Here is a 24,806-nt window from a genome sequence, read left to right on the forward strand (position 1 = left end):
AGTTTCGGCGGACCGATTTTACTGGTGCACCAACTAGCGTTCATGACGAAGAAGCTGACGAGATCGCTTTGGTTGGCCGATGGCTGGGAAATTTTGTTACAAAAAACGAACGGATGGAAGCGTCGATAAGAGCATGGTTGTGTGCAAGCTATGCAACAAGGAATTCGCTATTGCTATTAGTGTAGTGTAGCAATATGCTATTGCTACACTTAATGGCAAAAATTGCACTGGTCTGCTGGACTTGGTTGAACAAAAATAAACAATATTGGGTTGCTTAAGCTTATGTATTCAGTCATTATTCAATGGTATACTAAAAATCCATGTGAAAAAATTACTTCTCACTGTTCTCAGGTCAAATATTTATACGATTAAAATGCGATTAATTTCGATTAATTAATTACAAAGCCTCTAATTAATTAGATTAATTTTTTTAATCGAGTCCCGGCCCTAATATTTATAGATAAACAGACAAATGGCCTATGTGTAGTCTTGACTATGATAAATTGTCTCTCCACTTCATGTGAACGGATATATTAGCGTACACTTATTCCCTATGCTGAGTAGTACACTTTGCAGGGCACGCTCGTGTGCTACTGCCAGTAACTGGGGATGTTAGCTTGTAGAGAGATGCTAGGCTTTGCTTTCTGAATGTGGTGGGAGGAGTTCATGGAATAATCAAACAGGCCGTTTCTTACACTGGAGGGCGGTGAGGAAGAACTAGAGTGGACAAAACTAGGTCATTTTAACTTCATGAATGAATTTCTTCCTGACTAATCATCTCAGTGGAAAGCGACTGTTTCAATTTCTTTTTCGCCCTCCCCCTCTTGTTTACTCACTCGCTCATACTCCATCTTTCTGTCATTTCTCCCCACATCACCACAGCTGGACTCAGTGAAGGGCAACTTGACTGACCCGTTTCTTCCAGCAATGGCAGGGCAGTGTGTGTGTGTGTGTGTGTGTGTGTGTGTGTGTGTGTGTGTGTGTGTGTTTGTATATGAGTCTATTAGTGTGTCCCTTGCCAACAGCAAGCGCAAGTAATAGTTAATGGGTCAGCATGGGAAGAATGCTAATTTTTAATCTTCCATTAAGCTGGCTGAAGCTATAATTACGTCATTCTCTAGAGACTCTGGATCCCTGTGTGTGTGTGTGTGTGTGTGTGTGCGTGTGTGTGTGCGCGTGGATGTCTTTTTGTTATGTAAAGGACATGACAGGGGTTTATATCAGCTTTGTGGATAAACTCTGTGATACACAGATGAAAAGTCAGCAAGAATGACAAAATGATTTAACTTATCATTCAGAGAAAGATCACAGTATCTCACCCAAGTGACAGAAAGGGGACAGAGTGGCTCGCATTCTCTCAACAATTTTACACACAACCTCCCATATACTTCTTCTAGTATAAATTTAGTTGATTATAATTTCTCCACCCTAACCCTGAATGGGCGTTCACACTGATAACCATTTACAAAGACAAAGCGCAAACCCAGAACTCAATCATTTTCGATAAAAGTTGGAACTTTAAAGCAACACGAGCAATAGTGATCATTGCAATGCAAAGAGTTTAAATAAAAAACAAATGTAAGATCAAATTAAAAAAGGTTGCAAATAAATGATTTGATATTGTTTTTTGAAATAAAAGAAAGTAAGTTTATTATATACTTTCTGTGAGATAGAAAGTCACAAATATGAGTAATAAAGTTACGACTGTCAGAGATCTAATTGCAATTCTGAGATACAAAATTGTAATGATGAGAAATTAATTTGCAATTGTGAATTATAGTCATATTGAGAAACACAAAAAAATCGCAATTATTGTTTTTTATTTATTTATTTTTATCTGAGGTGTACATTTATGAAGTCCTGCATACGACATGCAGGGGGAAAACAAGCTATCATCGTCGTCGTGAATTAAGAATTTGTTCTAACAACTTGAATGGTGAATGGTTGGCAAGATTTAACTAAAATGAGGGAACAAATTAATAAAACATGGCCACATAGATCTATGTACACTGAAACACATTCAGTGTACAGTGTACATGTAGGATTTCCTTTGAAACGATCTTCTCTCATAAATGTCACAATTGTCACAATCCTCATTCAACATACCAGTCACCTCAGCATACTACGTTTCCCATAATCCTCTCTGGCTACCACCAGTGCACACTCAACTATCACCACACCTGTCTGCCATCAGCCTCATCAGTTCCTCCATAAAAGCCAGCTCCAAATACACATAAGTGGTCTGGTCTTTTCGGTCATCCCTGGATACTTACCTGTGCGATCCTATAACAGATAAGAACAGTCATTTCCCTTCCAGGATCACCACATCGATCATCTTTTCAGTTACTCACCTGTTTACATCCAGTGTGTCTCTCAATAAACTCTGCTTGTTTTTACCTGTCTGCATTCTACTGTTCCATGACGCTAGTACATTTCACAAATAATTACAAATCAGCAAAACACCAAGTTACACATTGAATTACATTTTGAAGTAGACAGACTGAATAGTGTTTTCTTTTAAGACATAGGCTATTCCAATAATCTTTGTTTTATTGGAATATAATTTTTTACAGTATACATTTCTGATATATAATTTTTTTCCCCCACAAGTTGTGTAGGCCTTTGTAAAAAGGTGTGTGAAGTTAAAGATACAGTGTTTCAGATTTTTTTAGTTAGTAATGATATTTTAACTAAAACATAAAAATATGTTTGGAAAAATAGTACTGATATGGTTTCGAAAATTATTAGGTCTCAATTTTTATGTTTGGTGCCGATGCCCCCTGCTGCAGACGGCATAAAAATCATTATGTCTATGGAAAGTCCCCATAAAACATGGAAACCTGTGTGTGTGTGTGTTATAAGTGAATTTGATGACTGTGACACGGCAAAATATAGGGCACTGTGTTCCCGAGGACAGCAGGTGCGTGCTGTACCTTCCTCTCACAGCACATCCATCTCTCTCTCTCTCTCTCTTTGAAGCAGAAACCTTCTCATGATGTTGTTTCCCATCAGAGGATATTGCAAATGCTCCATCTCTTATCTAGTATTACACCGCTGATTTAATATAGATGTTTATCTGTGTTTGTATGTGTACGATAATGCACTTATATTGATTTCCCTCTAAATTAGAGGTGAAATAGTCTCGCCAATGAGATATGCATCACAGATATACGCCTATAGGGACGCCAGATGCCACATGTCATTATGTTTAATACTATGCTGTTTAAAGAACACTGGTTATGATTTATTAAGGTTTTGCATGTATGTCACTAGCTCTGTCTCAGTGCTATATATAGGACATACATGTTCCCATGACACTAGGTCAGCATAACACTCACTAACATACACATGCAAGCCATCACACATGCTCACGCTCACAGGGATCTAATGGAAGAAGAAATAGGAATATAATCAGAGGTATGTAGAGTACCACATTTTAAAAAAAATATGGTACTACTACTACATTTCCATGTTTTTGGACGTGTATCGAATAATATCAAATATCAAAAAATATATATATACTATGGTCGTACCATGGTACAGTGATGGTATCAGATGGTAAAACCATGGTACGACCATAGCATTTTTTTTGTAAGAGGAATCACATGGAGGAAAAATTAGATATAATCAGATGTACTGAATGTAGATGGTGCTGACACTTTTTTTATGTACCGTTATACCATGTTGTTTTAGATGGTAAGTCCATAGTATACTTTGAAGTACAGCATTGTATTCAATCAGTACTATGATATATATCAAAGTACCATGGTTTTACCATCTACTATTATTGTACCATGGTATCACCATAGTTTGAGTAGAAAAAGGAAAGACAGATGGAGAGAGAATTTTCTTTAATAGCCTACTGTGTTTTTTGGACATACCGGTAGTTATGCTATGTTAATGACTGTATTGAAGTTCCTTGTATGTAAAAATACCATATATGAATATGGTATTCATTCGGTACTGTGGTGTTACTGTTTATCAAATCATGGCAAACCCATGGTGTTTTTTGTATTAGGAATCATAAGGAGAGTATATAAAAAGAGGTATATAATCAGATATACATAGAGTACCATGTATAACCATTTTTTTCGTACATTTACTATGGTTATACCATGTTTTTTTTTACATCTAACATGGTAATTCCATTGTATATCAAATACCTTGTATATATCATTGGATATGAATGTGGTAGTCAATCATCTAATGCCTTCATTGTACCATGGTATCGTCACAGTAAAAGTAGAAAAAGGAGAGACAGATGGAGAGAGAATTTTCTATAGCATGAATTTGGAATTAAACAGGAAGTAGAAAAGAGGGCGGGTCTGTGAGAAAGGGAATACACAAACAAGTGAGATAAAAGACAGGATAGGAATGAGCAAAACAAGAAATGGTGCCAAAGGGGGGTGGGAAATGAAGGCACGAGAGGAGAGTAAAGGAGGGATGAGAGATGGAGGGCGTGTAGTGTGGGAGCTCAGGGGAGAGAGAGAGAGGAGAGAAGGAGGGGAGATGTTGAGCTTTGTGGCTCCTCTGGAGGAATTATCTGTGTTGCCCCTTGGTGTGGTGGAAATACCACAGAGCCTCAAGCTAATGCGTCAAACTCAAAAACACTATCTCTGTCTCTCTGTATACATCATTACTCAGATATTTATGATCCTATATGAATTTAAATGCACACTCTAGGCACGATATGAAAGCAGAAAAGAGAACAAATGTATTTGGGAAAAAGCGGTTATCATCATATTCATCAGCATATTAGAATGATTTCTGAAGGATCATGTGACACTTAAATCGAAACAGAATCCTTCTTTAGAAAATTCACTAAATATTATATCTATGGATCAAACTCCTATAAAACCTACTAGCCAGGTTAAGTATCTTGGCCTTTGGCTTGACTCTGATCTTTCTTTCAGCACTCATGTGCATAATATAACTAATAAGCTCAACTGCTCACTTAGAATTGTATACCAATCAATTAACTTTTTTAACTATTCTGTCAGAAAAAGAATTGTTTCTCAACTTCTATTGCCAATCTTGGATTATGCTGACACTGTGTACCAAAATACTACTGCTCCCTGCCTTCAGTCTCTTAATATAGTTTACAATAGACTGTGTAGATTTATACTCCGCTGCCCCTACAGAACACACCATTGTGAAATGTACCATCAACTGTCCTGGCTGACCCCACCAGATAGAAGGCGTTTTCATTGGTTACAATTGATTTTTAAATGTATTTATATGGATTACCCTGCTTATTTAAAAAAGTATTTAATTCCATTTAGGTCATCTCATAACTTGCGTCATAATAACCAAATTTATTTTTTCATTCCTCAGATCAATAAAAAAATAGGAAGATATGCATTTCAATTTAAAGCACCATACGAATAGAATAACCTTCCAATTTCAATTCGCTCTTTAACTTCTTTTTCAATATTTAAGAATCACCTAGCTCAACATCTTCTGAATATATGTAATTGCTTTTTATTTGAATTTTTAAAAAACATTTTTTTTGTAACCTATTTTTGGCATGGTACATACATTTTTGTCTGTATATGAGTTTATTTGTGTCTAGATGTGTGTTTTGGTACATATTATATGTGTTTACTTTGTTTAGGGATGAGTGTGTCACCTTTAGAGAGCCTTGGATGAGTGAATGTCTTGTTTGTATTGGTTTTGTTTATATATTTCTGTATTTACCATTATTGTAAAGTATGTTGTTTTTTTCTTATTGTGTATTTGTTTTTTGTTTTGTTTTTTTCTGTTTTTGTTTTTTTGTTATGTCATATTTGACACGTGTTGTAAGGTCAGTTTTTGTATCTAGATTTGAGGACCCCCTCGAAAACGAGATATTTCATCTCAAGGGGTTATTCCTCCTCAATAAAATAAATGTCAAATAATAATTATATATTTTGATCAAATAAATGCAGCCTTGGTGAGAATAAGAAACTTGCTCTTTCTGACTGTAAACTTTTGAACAATAGTGTATATTAATAAACTATGCTTATGTTTGAGATTGAATACACTGAAAAGGATGATGTGCTGTATGTAGTACAGTGAGGTTGGCTGCGTTTCAAATTTCACTGCAAAGAGCCGGTTGATGTTTTTAGGGTTAATGTACTCTAAATGAGGTTTCTGAACATTGTAAAATGAGGTCAAGTGCTCGAGTGGGGTTAGGTATGTTGTAATGTGTGCTTCTGCTTTGAATTTGAAAGAAAAGCACTTCGAAAGCTCAGCTCTCTGAGTGAGATCAGTAAAGATCAAGCTAAGGGTTAAGGGAAGGGTAATGTGTGTGGAAATGAGTGTGTGTGTGTGTATGGAATAGTAAAGACCGTTGGGGCATTTGTTCACTGTATAATATAAAACAGCCTAGACCAGCACATTTAGTTTAAAGGGTGTGCGTGAATATTTGGTCTGCATAAGCTTACAATAGAACTATGTGTATGTATACATTACACACCAGTGGAACATTATATCACTTCATCTTTGTGTGTGTGTTGTGTATGCGCATCACGACTCAAGTCTCCTGCTTGTCGACCTTGTAGCCGTGAACTTGTTTATAAAAGGCATCATCTGTGTTTTGGTTGATTCTGTCTGAAGCTGTCGCCACCGGTAAAACACTTAGGCCCCGACTGTTGCCCATGGCAACGGTTGCCCCTGTTCATATGACACTGCAGCCAGCGAGCAACCAATGAGAGTGTTTTGCTGGCTCAGGGTGACCAGTCAGAGGAGGAGAAAGAGTTGATGTCACTTGTTCTTGGAAAGATACTTGAGTGTAATTTACAGGTGTCTGTGATGTTAAGAGCCATTTTCTGTTATGTAAAAAGACTGCACTGACACTGACTCATTGACTCATTACAGTGTACAAGTGTGCATCAAGCCCTTCTCAAAGCAAGCCAGTCCACTCGACGGCCACCTTGGTAATGCTGTTTACTGCCGGAACCGTCTTAGACACTAAGGGGAGCACTTATAACCAAATATTCAGAAAAAAACCATTATATATATACTGTATGAAGTGCACTGTGAAGTACAATATAAAGTCTCTTATTATCAAAACAGTATACAGCAACATTGTAAAATATTACAATTTAAATGAATTGTTTTCTAAAATATCATTTATTCCTGTGATGGCACAGCTGAATTTTCTGCAGCCACTACTTTGATGAATAGAAGCTTCAAAAGATCAGCATTTAAACTACATTTTTTGTAGCAAAACTAAAAGTCTTTACTGTCACTTTTATAAAATGCCATGTACAATCTTATACAAATATATACATTTTATCTTGTCAGATTAGGCTATAAAACTATATATTTTTTCTTTTTCTAATGTGCCTGTTTTTTTCTAGAATAAAGCTTGACATAAAGCAAAAAACAAGATTTCCTTTACTACTGTAAGTTGAATGATTTCTTTGTTTCGTCCTTATACTGTCTGTATAGGTGTACAGTGCATTTCTTTGTTTGTATGCATTTATAAATATATAAATATATGTCTATCTCTTTTGTGTGATGTGGACTGCAGAGAGGAAGAGGGTTTGGTGTGTGTGTGTGTGTGTGTGTGTGGAGCTCTGCATGTGTAATGATCCATGAGAAAAAGGCATGCATGAAAGAGATGGCAGAACAGAGGGGATTTGCATATAATAGTGAAGTGATGAGAAAGAATAAAGATGCATTTTTTTTCAGTTTTGTAATGCATATTTTTTTGTTAAGAAAAAAATGCACGTCGGTTGTAGTAATCCTTCACAATAATAAAACTTGATATTAAAATAGAAAATATATATTAAAAGAGAAAACAATGATTTTAAATTGTAATATTCACAATAATATTTCGCAATTTTACTGTGATGTTTATATGGACGATGTGCTTATATTATAAGGATATTAAGCAGCATAGCAATTTTTTTTTACATTGAAAATATGATAAATATTTCTTGAGCAACAAATCAGCATATTAGAATGATTTCTAAAGGATCATGTGACATCATGAGGAATAATTGCCATCACAGGATTAATCACAACTTTGAAATATATATTAAAATAGAAAAAAGTTATTTTAAATGATAATAATATTTCACAAAATAAAACTTTAAAATATGTCATTTTACATTGTCATATTTCACAGTATTACTGTTATGTTTATATGGTCGATGAGCTTATATGATGTTTAATTGAGAGGGGAAGAGAGTGAGAGAACAGGACAGGAGAGTGATCTACAGTAATAAAAAAAAGGTACCAAAAGTATCTTTTTTAGCATACTTGCATTGCATTAAGAATTGCATTCAGACACATTTCCAAACGCAAAATCAAGCATGCATACAGTAGCTAGAAACATTAGGGCCAGATTTACAAAACAGGGCAAATTAGCGTGAGAGCAATTCCAAGAAAGCGCAGATGGGAGTGGAAAGTTCTGTGCGTGAATGACTTATGAAGCGTCACATAATAGTGTCTGGTTAAAAACATGCTTTTTTTGGGCTGTAAATAATGGCGCAAATACCAGTAAATTGATGAGGGCAAACCTTAGTAAATCACCTTGCATGATTCATTTAAATACACTCCTCCCATAACTCCAACAAATGCATATCCAATAAGGGCAGCCGCAAAAATAACCCTGTCCACGCCAAAAGAGGGTTTGCACGGGTGCAAGCTGTTAGTAAATCTGGCCATTAGTGTTAACATACATGTACACAAATATTTACCGTCACATTTGTCTGTTTCCTTCCCGCTCTTCCCTGTGCTGAGCCCAGTGTTGACGGTCTCTGAGGAAGTGCTGAGTTTGGTGTTGGGATCTCGTCTGGGTTTGGGCGGGGGCTGTTTTCGTGAGGTGGGACTCCCCTCCTCCTCTCCCCCTCCCACCGAGTGCAGAGACTGTGAGCGTACGGTGAAGCCCAGGCCGCAGGGAGGAGGAACGCGGTCCTGAGGGGCCGGCATCGTCATGAAGCCCATACGAAAGTGTTTGCCTGCATATCCCCCTCCTTCTGTCGCACGGGCCACATCCTCACCAATCCTGAAGACAGATTGAATTTATTTTAGCATTTCACAAAGTATTACATTTGCATCCAGCCATGGCTCCGCCCATCTATGAACTTTTGACCCCATAGACTTGCTGAAACCTAGATGGATTTCAGCATCCATCAGACCAACGTTCAAGAATAGAGAAAATGTTTTCGTTTCTTGCTTCAAAATGACCGAACACCAGTATTCTGTACTAATCCAACATTCATTAATGTGGATAAAGAATACAGCACACAAACAAACATGAACATAGTACAGGTCAGAGCATTGGTGTTGAGATTTAGGACCTGAAAAATCCTCATGCAAATGAAATTGAAAATGTAGGCTATGTGTTGTGGTCTATTAAACCCTGAACTGAACTTGTATTACTATGCTACGCTATATGCTATGCTATGCTACGCTATGCTATGCTATGCTATGATACGCTATGCTACACTACACTGCACTGCACTACACTATACTATACTATACTATACTATACTATACTATACTATACTATACTATACTATACTACACTAGTATACTATTATATGCTATATACATACATGTTTACACCACCGTTCAAAAGTTTGGGGTAAGTTCTCTTTAAAGAAATGAAGAAAATAACTTTTGTTCAGCAAGGATACCTTAAATTGATCAAAAGTGACAAACACATTTATAATGTTACAAAAGATTTCTATTTTTAAATACATTTTGTTTTTTTGAACATTCATCAAAGAATCCTGAAATATTAAGTGGCATATCTATTTTCAGCATCAAATCATCATATTAGAATGATTTCTGAAGGATCATGTGACACTGAAGACTGGAGTAATGATGCTGAAAATACAGCTTTTTGCCAGGAATAAAATGACATTTTAAAATATATTAAAATAGAAAACAGTTATTTTAAATCGTAATAATATTTCACAATATTACTGACTTTGCTGTATTTTTAATGAAATAAATGCAATCTTAAATGTAAGAATGTTACTGTGGAAAGGCGAATTCACTTCGTCCATCTATCTGTTCCCTCATAACTTCATGAATCTATCTTGCCTAAAAGTCATTTCTGCATAATACAATTCAGAGCAATTTGGCTGGATTTTAAGATGATTTCTGCGCCGAATATCCCATAAAAATTGAGTTACTTTCATCTGTCTGTTCATGAGTAAGTGTGTGAGCGAGAGAGAGAGAGAGAGAGAGAGAGAGAGAGAGAGAGAGAGAGAGAGAGAGAGAGAGAGAGAGAGAGAGAGAGAGAGAGAGAGAGAAAAGGGGGCAGTCAGTTCAATTGCTGTCTCTCAAATTCTCTCTCTCTCTCTCTCTCTGAGGAAAACTAATCATACTAAAGGGCAGACAGGATTTACTCACGTTCTCTTTAAGTAACCATTCACACACACACACACACGCACACACTGCGAGTGTGTAATCAGAGGGGAGGGTGTGGTGCTGTGGTGGCTCATAAAGAATGATTGAGAGTCTGTCTGCCAACTTCACTGCACCAGCGTCCCTCATCTCTACACATCCTCTCTCCTTCTCTATTTCCATCCTTTCATACATGTGTTGTCATCTGTCTTGTCTTTCTTGTACAGTCTGCAATTTTTCCCTCCCTCTCAGTTGTCACACTTCTCACAGTCTTGAGTGGCCAGTCATTTGGAGTCATGCCTTTTTTTCCCCGTATCTCTTTTCACATTACATTAAAATGCCGATTAATGTGATGAAACAATTAACATTGCAATGCCCATGACAAACCCCCCCCCAAAAAAAATTCAAATAAATGCTGTTCTTTTTTGCAAAGAATGCTAAAAAAAATGTGTCATGGCTTCCACAATACTATTAAGCAGCACAACTATTTGCAACATTGATAATAATAACAATAAATGTTTCTTGAGCAGAAAATCAACATATTAAAATGGTCAGCACTGGCTTTTAAGTGTGCTTTAGAAAAAAAAGTGCCTTGTCTAATGATTTCTGAAGGATCATGCGAAACTGAAGACTGGAGTAATGATGCTGAAAATGCAGCTTTAACATCACAGGAATAAATTACATTTAAATAGTAGATGGTTCTTTTAAATTGTAATAATATTTCACATATTACTGTCTAAATTAAAAGTACCAACGGTGCTTTTGAACGGTGGTGTACTAGTCTGCTTTTTTGTATCACAGAAAGAGACTAAAAAACAAGTATGTTGTCCTTCAAACCCCCCTGTCTTAAAAGCCTACACATTCCTCTTTTATCCTCAGAAAAATATGCTGCATCATTTCAGTAGACTAGCTCATTATGGTGACTCGATCACCTCACTGATGGATGTTCACATTAGCGCATTACTATTCCTGCTGACAACACCAGCTTAGACCAGCATGAACTCCTACAGTATGTTGGCAGGCTATAGTTTATAATGGCTAGTTCGGTGCTTGTCTGTGTGCGTAGGAGTGTGAGGTTTCGCCTAGGTTGTGTGGAGCAAATGTCCCCCACAAGGTAGTAAAACCAGAAATCACTTAAATTGTGGGAAGAAAAATAGCTTAATAAACATAATAAATAATGTCTTAAAGAAAGTGCTGAAAGGTTTGTGTGAGGGATTAAAGGTAGAGGGTTAGGGGATATAAAATATCATTCACTCAGTATAATTCAATAGATGGATTTATAGGGATCGACAGAATATCAAACGTGTGTATGTGAAGGGTTAAAGGTCATGAGAATAGCAGTTAAGCTTGGATTTCTAAAGCTAATGGATTTAATGGAAAGAGTTAGCAGTGACTAGTTTGCCTGTATAGATACAGAGGATGCATTGATTTTTGCATGCTACAATGAACACGAAATATGATGAAAATGTGTGAAATATTGTATACACACACACATGCATCGGATCTTTTAACAGTATTGACCGTTTTATCTTTCTGTTACAAACACAAAATAGTCTCAATGGATGCAGAGAAGCAGGTACTGTATGCCTGAAGCCGCTCTGTATGCTGTGTGTGTGTGTGTGTGTGTGTGTGTGTGTGTGTGTGTGTGCAGTACTGTGTTATGTGGGTCTGTATTGATCAGAGCTCAGTAAATAAACTTGTCTTTGCCTGTCTAGCGGTTCATACCCATCAGCCCTGCTCTAATACATCAACCTCTCATCCTTGTCTCCAATCTTTATCCTGCAATATTTTTAATCAGTCATTTTTAAATATTTTGTCAGCCTCTCTCTTTCTTTTCCACCCCTTTCACCTTTTCATCCAGAGACAGCTCTCTAAAGTGATATGACTGTTATCCTCTCTCATCCTTCTACCAAGGTAATGCATCAGAGTGACCTTTTCTTGACCTTCACTGATATGTCAATGCCCATGTTACTGATCTGAGGATGTCTAGATTGTTTCCTCAAAGACTGTAGCATTTTACCATTTGTTTTTGTTGTTGATGTTTACGTCAGGTCGCAGGGACACTGTTTATGACAGCGTAGACGATACCATTGAGTGCGGTTTGCGTTAGACACTAAATTGCTTTCAGGGCTTCTGGCTGCTGCTATGGAAACCATGTAAAAACTATTTCCAGGAAATTTATTGAACATGAATTGTCATTAATATCTGGAAAGCTTTGTTAGACAGTTCACCCACTCCCTCTACAATACAGTAAAGATGCACACACACACACACACAGACACAGACACAGACACACACACACACACACACACACACACACTACTTCTACTACTACTACTATGACGATTCTAACAACTGTCAAGAAATGCCCAGGTTATTATTTATCCCAAAATAAAATATAAGGACGACTTACTTGAGCAGGACGTTTCTCAGTGATACGCTACTCAGTTTGTCGTAAATTATGAGATGTTGCAACCGTAATTCCTCACCAGAGCAGAAAACAGTGTCTTCTCGACATGTACACAACACGATGCTATAGTGATTTAGGGCAGGTCAAAGTAGACGTTGTTTGAGGGCAGCTAATGAAGACTATAGGCTATTAGCCTACTAGTAGAAGACTAGGCTAGTAGTTATAGTACCCAAGCACCAGCGACACTGGATCTAACCCAGGGTGGACTAGACTAACCGCCAGTGTTATGGATCCACAACTGAGGTCAGTGCGAGCGGCGAGTAGGTCTAGTCCAGTGGTCCCAAGTCCAAGTCTGGTGGTCCCAGAAGTCATCCCATTATCCACACTGCTTCTAGACCACCGCTTGTGAACGCTCTTCCTGCCATGTCATGCCCATGGAGGCCATTCACGGACTGTCTATGCCCCATGTCACGGCTAGAAGGACTTGCCTGATTCTTGTTCCACCAGTACCGCTCTGATGGTTTCCTTCTCCACTGGCCTCACCACGACCACCTGATCTTCCATGTTTTGGTCCTTCACCCCATCTTCCAGACATGGGCCTGGCCCTCCATTCCTCCCCCTGGACCTCCTCTGCTACGCCACCCTCCTGGACTTGTTGTGTTTTGTTTGGCTGTCTGGAGCAACCCATAGTTTTGGTTTTGTTGATGTTTTCTTGTCATGTCATGTGATTCTTTTGTTCCTCAAGTGATCATGTCATGTGCTGCCCTTAATTGGTTCATCTGTTATGTTTTCATTGGTTGTTCTAGTCGTGTGGTTCTCTTTTCTGTTTTGTCATTGGCTAATTGTTCATTGCTTTTAGGTGTGTCTTAAGTCATTAGTCGATATATATATATATATATATATAGCCCTCATATTCCCATTGTCTGGTGTCTAGCTTTGTTTCTGTATCTGCTGTTTTGTGACTTTATGTTTGTTCAAGTTTAGTTCATGGTTTAAGTCTTTGTTTATTTTGCATTTGTTTTGATCACGTTTTGTTAAATAAATCTGAGCATGGGTTCAGTTCAACTTGCCTCCAGTGGATTCATTACCTTTATTATTATTTTGAGTTTACAAAATGAACATTTTCATTACTTCATTACAGTAATGATATAAAAAATGATATTAATGTTATGAAAATAAAGTGACATTGGAAAAAAGCTAAATTATCCTAAAATACACTTCATTGTTTTTTTAATGTATAATAATTTCTTATTTTCAGGGCGAAATATAACCTGGACATTTCTTTGTGAGATTCACCAACCTGTTTTAACAGCACAACAAAGAAAGTTTGCTTGTCTTAATTGAAGTAGGGTATATAAAAACTATACATAATTGTTTGCTTATAGAGAAACATTTGTAGGTGTATCTATAGAACATTTGTGCATATACATTCCTATTCATTTCCCAATCCAATCATATTCAAATTCATTTTGAGCCTCATCAACATGCACACACTCATATATGAGAGTGAGGTGAGTTATAACAGGATTTATGGTATTATAGGTCCCTTAAGGTCATCAGATCCTTGTGTGTCCTTGAATGGGTTTCTCTATGTGTGTGATAACAGTTGAGTGACACATACAAACCTGCTTTTTGTTGTGTGTTTCAAGGGAGTGTGTGCATGTGTCCTCAGGGGCCAGCAGTCTAAATTTAGAGACAAGAGGGAGACGAGGACCAAGCCCACTGTTGCCATAGAAACTCACCCCTCTGTCTCCATGGTGACAGACCTGTTTTTTCCCTCTCCAGTCTAAGGAGGTGTGACTTTAGGCCCTCCCACTTTCAGTGTTTATATGTGTGTGTTTTGATCCTCTTTAATGAGTTATATTAATGAAATTGCATCTGCATTCTGTAATCCTGATTGTTTAATCTCACTAAAACACCTCCAAGAGAGAGACAAACCACAGACGAACTAGATCACTCAGTGTGTGTGTGTGTGTGTGTGTGTGTCATTGACCTCCTCTCCTCATGAAGAACACCCCACTTACGCCCCATTACTGTTGTAAGAGGACCCAAGCTGTATGAAAAGAGGGCAACCACTCAGACCTCTCAGAGAGATGCTAAAGAGGAGGAAAGAATCTGAGGTTCGATTACAGGGTACAAACAGGAGGAAATGTAGGGTTAAAGGGGAAAATGAGGGGGTTGAGAGGACAAGTTGCTGATAAAGAGAGAGCGGAAGGATAAAAGAGGAATGAAGCAGGCAGGGAGAGTAAAGGAATGTGAAATGAAAGTCAAGTCAAATTAAATAGCGCTTGTTTCATGATGTTGTTTATAATATCTTAATATCTTCATGCCTTATTATGGGTGAGATTTCAGACTATAGTCTCTATCGGGGTTACGCAGACGTGACGTTCCCGTGCTGCGCCGTCACGAAAGCTTATCATTTAAATGCATTTTTAAGCCTCGTGGTTTAAAAACAAGTGATTTTAAACCATTCAAGTGCAATAAGCAGCAAAAGAGAACTCATTTCGGCATATATTTCGGAGCGCACACACCTGAAATGCACGCACATAAAGCCGCTGTATACGAGTATTGAACGGAGTTCGGTCAAATACACACCTAGGTGTCAAAATCCATTGCAGTTCTATTGTAGTTTTATGTCCTATTGACTGTTTACTTGCCTTTAGTAAGCTTTTTTTTTTTAACTTATGTTAGTTAGGCCAGTATTAGTCTTTTTTAGTATTAGTGATATTGAAGTTGGAGATTTATGAAATTTCAATGGTAGCAAAAATCAATGGTATCCAAAAAAAAAAACTGTGAATAACAATAGGCTATATATAGTTATCGTGAAATAAAATGACTCATATCGTGATATAAGATTTTGGTCATATCGGCCACCCCTACATTTAGTGATATTATAATATATTTTAAATTTTGCGACGATACAAGCAATCAAGCAGTTGAGATATGCTATAGTATATATCGCCCTATGCAAGTACACTGTATTTATGTGGATAATGTTGAGCATACTTGTATATCCAACTTATATCCCAAAAATCAGGCTGTTAAGATTATTTGCTAGTATATATCTCTATGTGAATATACTGTATATATGTGAATAAAGTTGATACAATATATATCCAACTTAAGAGCTGTGTGATAAATAATACAGTTTACATTTTGTGACGATATAAACAATCATGCAGCCGAGATTTGCTATGTATAATTAGACTTGGATATATGTTATTTGAATATCAGTTAATATAATTTAATAAACGTTTCCCCTCAGAAATACATCACTACTGAAGTTAAATGGGTTGCATACAGCATTTTGTCGATCCAAATTTAGCTACATAGAAGTCAAAACAACAATAAAGGAGAATACAAATGCAGTGGAATATAATTACACACACAAACTCACACCTCGGGCCGCTGTTAGATAAATCAGAGCATCCTTTTGTGTCTGTCTTTTATTAGATTGGCTGAAACGTCTGTTCTAAATTACTCTCTGTCGTTCCCTTTTCACACACACACAGACACACACACACGCACACACACACACACACACACACACACACACACACACACACACACACACACACACACACACACACACACACACACACACACACACACACACACACACACACACACACACACACACACACACACACACCATAATGGCCAACGGTTTTCATTGACTCTGTGTTTGTCTCTCTAATATCCAGCTATTTCCTCATCGACTTTATGAGCTCAGGACCAGTGACCTTTATCTCCCTGCCTCTCTCGTTCGCTCTCTCTCTCTCTGCTCATGTGGCCGACTAACAAATGTTAAAGAGCACAACATACTAGTGGCATTAATATTAACTAGACGTTTACATTTTCTTAAGAAATTGTGAGTGGTGCTGGTTCATTAAGAAACTCACTGACATGATGTCGAGGTGCAATGTGGCTGTGAAAGAAGTGGTTCTTAACTGGGGGCCGGGGCCAACTTGGGGGCCTCAGGATGACTTAAAAATATTTAAATTAATAAATTATTATTAATACATTCTTAATAATCTCACTCTAATATATTTTATTGAAGGGTTTATAATTCTGAAATACAGAACATCACTTCTGTCTTACTTCACAAAAAATAAACAAATAAAGACATTTCTATATATAAAATGAATTAACCATGTTCATTTAATATATCAATAAAAAAGTTAGCATATATGCGTGTCGGACAACAGGGGCCTTCCAGTTAAAAAGGTTGAGGCATTCAGGGTGGTTGCTAAGGTGTTGCTAGGGTGTTCTGGGTGGTTGCCAGGTCTCCATGATATTCTAGTTCCTAAATATCCTTCAATGTGCATTTCTGCCTATTTTATTGTTTGCCAGGTGAAAATGATAAGTCTGATCACTTTAATAGCTAGCAAAAACCGTGCAGGACGAGCACTGTTCAAATCCCTAAGTATGTACAAGAGTAATAGCCAATAGCATTAATTATGTGCAATATTCACATTTATATCAGTCTATCTCTGGCCATGAGTGTGTACCTCTTGATAGCTTCCTCCTGCCGTCTCTTCTTCTGGTTTTTCTCCTGTAGGTATGTCCATTGTGTGTGGTTGCGGACACGGTCGCTCTCTCGAGCGATGTCGGAGGCGTTCTGGATAACCAGCTCGTCATACGCCCTCAGACCACTGTCCTCCACGTACTGTAGGAAACGGGTGCACTCGTCTTCCCCTGAATCCATCCTTCAGCACAGCAGAGAGACTGCCTGACAGACAGATGAAGAGAGAGAGAGAGAGACATGAGTGTCTCACACACAATGTCATACTGTCCTCTTGAGAGCTTGTTCTTTATATAAAAACACAATGAACTTCGGAGGTACAGGTGGGACGTATGCGCGCACACACACACACACACACACACACACGCACACACCTCCACACACACACACACACACACACACACACACACACACACACACACACACACACACACACACACACACACACACACACACACTAGCATGTGTTCTCTGGGGAATTTGTTATCATTTAACACTGAAAAGCATGATTCACTGCAGGGAAAGGGCAAGAGCTAGCATGTTTAACACACATGTTTACATATTATTTATATATACAGCTAATTATAATCTCTACTGACAAACAAACCCTAATATAATAAAAGCACATTATTCACTTTGTTTGTCTGTTTTATCTTTCCATCCATTGTTCTATCTATCTATCATCTATCTATCTATTATCTATCTATCTATCTATCTATCTATCTATCTATCTATCTATCTATCTATCTATCTATCTATCTATCTATCTATCTATCTATCTATCTATCTATCTATCTATCCATCCATCCATCCATCTATCATTCCATCCATCTATTGTTCAGTCCATCCATCCATCGTTCTGTCTGTCTACTTATCACAAACTTCTGGTAATAATTTTGCCCACAAAGTATATAAACCGGTTAAGTCAATCCATCCCGTCATCATCTATCCATCTATTGTTCAGTCCATAGATAATGTAGATAGACATGGATGGAAGGATAGATAAGACAGACAAACAAAATGAATAAAGTGTAAAGTGAATGTCTGTCTTATCTATACTTCCATCCATCCATGTTTATCTATCTATCTATCTATCTATCTATCTATCTATCTATCTATCTATCTATCTATCTATCTATCTATCTATCTATCTATCTATCTATCTATCTATCTATCTATCTATCAGTCAATCCATCCATCCATCCATCCATCCATCTATACCTCCATCCATCCATCTATACCTCCATCTATCCCTCCATCCATCTATTGTTCAGTCAATCCATCCATCCCTCCATCTATTGTTCAGTCAATCCATCCCTCCATCCATCCATCTATTATTCAGTCATCATCCCTACATCATTCATCCATCCTCCATCCATCCCTCCATCCATCCATCCATCCATCCATCCATCCATCTATTATTCAGTCAATCATCCCTACATCATTCATCCATCCTCCATCCATCCCTCCATCCATCCATCCATCCATCCATCCATTCATCTATTATTCAGTCAATCCATCCCTTCATCATCCATCCATCCATCTATCTATTTTTCAGTCAATCCATCCCTTCATTATCCATCCATCTATCTATTGTTCAGTCAATCCATCCCATCATCATCCATTCATCCATATATTGTTCAGTCCATCCATCCATCCATCCATCTATCCCTTCATCATCCCTCCATCCATTTATCCATCTATTGTTCAGTCCATCCATCCATCCATCCATCTATCCCTTCATCATCCATCCATCCATCCATCCATCATTCTGTCTGTCTACTCATCACTAACTTCTGGGGACAATTTTGCCCACAAAGTATATAAACCGGTTAAGACTAGTAAGATCAGTCAGTTACTTAACATTACATGCAAACAGTGGTAACATCTGGCCCAACATTATGTGCCACTTTCAGGTCTTATTTCATCCTACTGTTTTTTTTCTACATGGTCTTGAACACTGCACTATACATTGAGATAAATCATTTTCAGCCTGTGGTTGTGAGAGAGAGGGAGAGTTTATTTTTACAACTTTGTGAAGATCAGTCATCCAGTGCTCTGTTCTCTGTTGTATTATTCAGGATGTCTTTATATATACTCTGATCTCAGATTGTCTCCCTCTCTCTCCATCCCCTTCCTCAGCCACAACCCCACTTACTCATCTGCCTTTCCTCCATTAAACATCTTCCACACACTTCTTTACACAGCCATGAGAGCGAGCAAACACACACACACACACACACACACACACACCTGCACATGCCCGTAGATGCTAACATAAACACTTTTACTTACACAGGGACACACAGCTGTATTCTATAAATGGAATGTGAGGAGAAGGAACTGGGTTTCCAGGCAACAGTATCCTAGTGCGCTGACATAATGCAGGAAGCTGGGAAGCTAATTCTGTGCTGAAGATGCATTAGTTCCGCTTTACACTGGCAGGCGTGATATCCCTACCATGTGTGTGTGTGTGTGTGTGTGTGTGTGTCTGGTGTAATGCCGAAAGCATGAAACACGATATTCTTCTCCTCTACTCTGTAGATGTTTGCTGCAGATGGATCATGTTTTTAGGATTATGTTTTATAACTATTTGTGTATGTGATTGTATGGATTTTAATAAAACATCTAATACTAAGTCTCTTTTTTCAGAGTGATGAGGTGGCAAGATGCCATATTCCCATTGCTGGCACACACACACACACACACACATGCACAAAATAGGTCAGCGAGACCACAGCGCCACATCAATGGATCTCGGTGAGTAGAGTTTAGCATTCATTTCATTAATTTGTAATTCACCACCACAACATTAACAGTGCCAATTCATAACTAAGGCATAGAAATAGCCTTCAAACACACACAACAGGCCAAATGTGAGTAGATCCAGAACCATTAAAACACAAGACAGTCCATGAACCATGACTGGAACCATGAAAATACACCAATAACCAATCAGATGTAGCGATTCTCACAAGGCACACTCTCATTTGGGATAGCTCACCCAAAAATAATGTCGTTCCAAACCTTTTTGACTGTATTTCTTCTATAGAAAAAAGAGAAGATATTCTCAAGAACACTGAGGTTCTAACAACATTTGACTTTCATTGTATGGACCAAAAACACTGGTAATTTTTCACATTCAGAATATCCTCATTTATATTCCACAGAAATGTCTCTAATAAAGACAGTCAAACAGGTTTGAAATGACTTGAGAGTAAATAACATTGTAGTAATTTCACTGAAATTTGTAAGATGGATCTCAAGCTGTACAGATGCCAAAAAAAGAGGTTGAATCATGAATTAATGAATCTGAAAATGTTGATGGGAATTGTGGGTAATATGGTGATTTGGATCCCAAACAATCCGTTGATGCTCAGTTTGACTCTTTCTGTCACAAGGATGATGAAGAACTGATGAAGATAAGGAAAAGGAAAAGATGTCATTATGAAAAAAAAAACCCATCTGGATGGAGACACACACATGGTTACACTCACGGTATCAGTGAATCGGAACAGCTGATCTCCAGGTGTGTTCTGTGTGTGCGTTTCTCAACACCGCACGTTACCGAATCCCCCTGCGGACACGCACACGGCTGACAGACAAGCCCGGCGACAGCGACGCGGCTCGGAGGAAGCAGACACTGCCGTGAGGAAGAGGGAGATGAAGGACATGTCCATCTTTGGCGTTTCCAGAGCTCTGAAGAAAACTGTCCGACCCTTGCCCACCTACGACCGCTCCTGCTGGGCTACGGCCACCAAGGCTGTCCCCTCCCCTACCAAACGCTTCTGGAATGATCCACACCTCCCTTTGGTGGTTGTTTCATCTGCGCTGTCCCCACACACGCGTGGTGTGTGTGTGTGTGTGTGTGTGGGGTGGGCTGCGTGCAGATGCGCGTAGTATGAGCGTGTTCTCCTTTTGCCGGCTGCAGTGTGTGCGTAGAGATGTTAGGCTGCTAAATGCATCGTGTCCTACAATCTCTTTGATCCGTCCTCCCCTGCTGCTGCTGCTGCCGCGGTTGCCGTCACACACACACACACACACACACACACACATACACACGCGCGTCACACACACGCAGCGATGAACCCAGCTCAGGCTTCGGTAGCCAAAGAGAAGAGCTATAGCATCTGTCTTTTCTTGAAGTTCCTCTATCCTTTTTCTCTCTCTCTACCTTCTTTTTTGCTCTCTGATCTCCTTCCCTCCAGCTCTCTCCAACCCTCACTGCTTACTCACTCCATCCCCTGGTGAGCTTCTCTCTCTCTCTCTCTCTCTCTCTCTCTCTCTCTCTCTCTCTCTCTCTCTCTCTCTCTCTCTCTCTCTCTCTCTCTCTCTCTCTCTCTCTCTCTCTCTCTTTCTCTGCAGCCCCTATGTCTCTCAACCAATCGTGTTGCTCGCTTAGCTGTCCATGGTTCTGAAAGAAAGAGAGAGTGTGAGTTAGAATGGTTGTGTGTGTGACAATCCTCTCTTGAGGACATGACCTCTGCCCTTACAATGTTATCACCAGGGCAACTACACTGCCTGATGCAAAACACTCAAAAGGCAGTCAAATATGGGTGTATGTATTTGTGTTTTGGTGTTTAATGATGATGTAATTTCTGCACTAAAAATAATGGCTGTTTTCAAACAGGTTTTCTGATTCTGCCATTAGTCAATCAAAGGGGGGTTGCTTCAACCCGTGGGGAAGAAAAACAACCTACAGCAACAGTGTAAAAGTAGCCCAATTCTGCCGGAAAACCCACGGCTATAAAATATGCCCTAAAATACTATAGCTTTGCTTCAGTAATATTTGTATGTTGTGTTAGTACACTTGACATCTTTGCTTGCCTCTCCTCTCCTCATTCTCTAATTTTTCTCATCTGTTCTTTCTTCCTTTCTTTTATTTGTCTCAGTGTACCAGTGTGTAGTTTACCAGTGTAGAGGTGTGTGTTGGTTTCTGTGTATGGAATGAATGGCCATCTGGGAAATTTTGTCCATCAATAACTCGTCCCATGACATTATAACACACACTGTACACACACACACTCACACACACGCACGCACACGCACGCACGCACGCACGTAAACGCACACACACACACACGCACACGCACACACACACACACACACACACTAGATATGTGTCTCTTTTGTGTTCAGAACTAGCTAACATTAGGAGCTGAATAGAGATAACAGATCACTTTCTTTACCTGCCGGAGTAAAGGCAGGAGATAAAGGCTGCACACGGATAAATGGAGGAGCGAGACACCCACGTTGACTATTGTATTCACACACACTTCTTGCTTGAGAATTCTTCAATAGAAGGAGCACATTCCACAGTTCTGAACTATACGTCAGCTTATTTGAATACAAGCGCACTTCCTGTTGTCACAAGAAAACGTTATAGAGACTCGCTGAAGAGGCACAGGCACACACACAGAGAAACATATGAGATGAAAAAAGCGATGACTAAAAACAACATGAATTTTGTCTTGTTAAATGAGTTAAATGAAACTGAAATTGATCAAATAACAAATTATCCAAATCCAGATATATCATGTAAGTCAGTGTTTCCCAATCTTTTTTGTACCCATCAGTAAAGCTCAAGTACACCTCCAATAACACCACATGAAATGTGTTGCTTTTAACTAATATTATACTGATGTGATATTTAGCATTATCTATCTATCTATCCATCCATCCATCCATCCATTGTTATATTTCTCAAAAAAAAAAAAGAATATATATATTATACACTCACCCAGGGCCGTCGCTAGTGGGGTGAAAGGTGGTGACAATTATAGGGGCCCCCGCTGCCCAGGGGGCCCCACAAAATCCAGCAGTTATACTATTTAGGCCCCTGTTGTATGAATAATTCTAATATTTATATTAGTTGTATGCCTGAGATTTAAATGAAAACCACAAAAACGTGCAATTTGGGTAAATATTTTTCCAAATATCTGCTTCTCTTACCTCCATAAAAATGGTTTAGTCCGACCTAAAGTATTTATTAATTATTCAGTCAGAGTCGGGGACAAACATCAGACGGACCCAATAAAATTGTAAGTCCCACCCCAGCTCGTGAACAGAACCAATCAGAGTTGAGGCGGCAGCCTGAAGTTAACGATGAAGTTGGTGGAAGAGCAGGAGACTGACTGACTGAAAAATGTCGGGGAAAGAAAACATAAATCAGGTACCAGAAATGCCAGGAAAAGACGGAGAGGGAGGCAAGGAGAGTGGTTGTATCCCAGTCGATCAAGACGTTCTTAAAGTCCCACTCCGATCATATTTTTGAGCTATTTTTAAACATTCCCAGTGGTCTTTAAATTATGATTATGCCATTTTTAGCCAAAATCACAAAACCTGTGCCGTTTTCTGGGACTTTGCTTCAGCAGAGCGGCAGTAGCTCATTAGAAATTCGCCTCTGCGTTGTGGGCGGAGCCGTTGGCACGGAGACGACCCTCCCCTTCCCCGTTGCTGAGAGCTCTGTCTCTCCCGCTAGCTTAAATCCCCAAACTGTCAATACCGGTGCAACAAAAATGGAGAACAATATTGGAGCTATCCAGCCGTACAGTTTTGAGCCAGATGCCAGCTCGGACGAGGAACATACATAGATCTAGTCGTCGTCTACAAGTGGATGTATCAGAATGGTATTGTTTTTGTAATCTCTTGAATTGACTATTTCAGGCCAATAACTCCTAATAACATGTTAGTAAATAAATATGTTTGTGGACATGCTCCAAACATTTAGTCAGATTAACCTTTTTGAAGTTGATAGTGTCTTGATGGAAGGCACTGCATCCGGCTTCAAAAACAATTTATTGACGAAGCCCATTTTCTTCTCCTGCCAGTTGGTGAAACAGTCTTCTGTAAAGTGCTGAACGCAAACCGATGTGTGGTTTTTAACATTGCCGTGACCAAGGAACGTAATCCATCTATCTCTCACAGCAACATGTTTTGGTAAAGCATGAAAGCTAATACCACTATTTCTCCTCTTAGCATTGCAACCCGCTACCGCACATAGGTGTTGATCCGCCATCGTCTTCTCTACTCCTCGTCATCAGAACCTGAGCGGGCGTGGCGGGGAGTATGAGCTTGTGGCCCCGCCCAGTGGAGTTACTACGTCACAACTCCAGTCTATTTCAAACGGCATTTTTGCGTCTGCTACTGATTCACAGCCATTTGAATGTAGAAATACTCAGAAATACAACTTTGAGCTTATTTTTCTAAAGATATGTCCTCTAACATAAGAAAAATGCCACAAGAACATGTTAACACCTAGAAAAACATTATTTTCATCGGAGTGGGTCTTTAAAGACCGGTTATATATTGTTATTTCGCTGGGAATTAGAAAACTTCCGTCTACAGTCTGCCGTGTACAGTCATTTTTTATTATCGGTGCGCGCCGCAATCGACCGAATGATTACGTGGTCTAAATTCCTTTCTTTTTACACTATTGTAAATAGAGTTTTAAAAAAATTACACGAGTCACGACGCATTGCATTATGCATCTGACCTGCCGGCTGATGATATTTAAAACAT

The 24,806-nt window shown here is 38.7% G+C and overlaps 1 protein-coding gene across 1 annotated transcript in view; it reads right to left on the reverse strand.

Annotated features, from left to right (window-relative positions):
• The window catches only part of nyap2a (neuronal tyrosine-phosphorylated phosphoinositide-3-kinase adaptor 2a), a 34,956-nt gene extending 13,641 nt beyond the window's left edge, over positions 1-21,315 (reverse strand). Inside the window, exons 1-3 of the mRNA XM_056243358.1 lie at positions 20,783-21,315; positions 17,272-17,492; positions 8,691-8,998 (exon numbers count right to left, since the gene is read on the reverse strand). Of these exons, the coding sequence (XP_056099333.1) occupies positions 8,691-8,998; positions 17,272-17,468 (505 nt within the window). The 5' untranslated portion in view covers positions 17,469-17,492; positions 20,783-21,315. The remainder of the gene's footprint in view (positions 1-8,690; positions 8,999-17,271; positions 17,493-20,782) is intronic.
• Between the last annotated feature and the right edge of the window lie 3,491 nt (positions 21,316-24,806).

This window comes from Rhinichthys klamathensis, unplaced genomic scaffold (assembly GCF_029890125.1).
Source record: "Rhinichthys klamathensis goyatoka isolate OS25496 unplaced genomic scaffold, OSU_Roscu_1.1 h1tg000786l_1, whole genome shotgun sequence".
Taxonomy (NCBI): domain Eukaryota; kingdom Metazoa; phylum Chordata; class Actinopteri; order Cypriniformes; family Leuciscidae; genus Rhinichthys; species Rhinichthys klamathensis.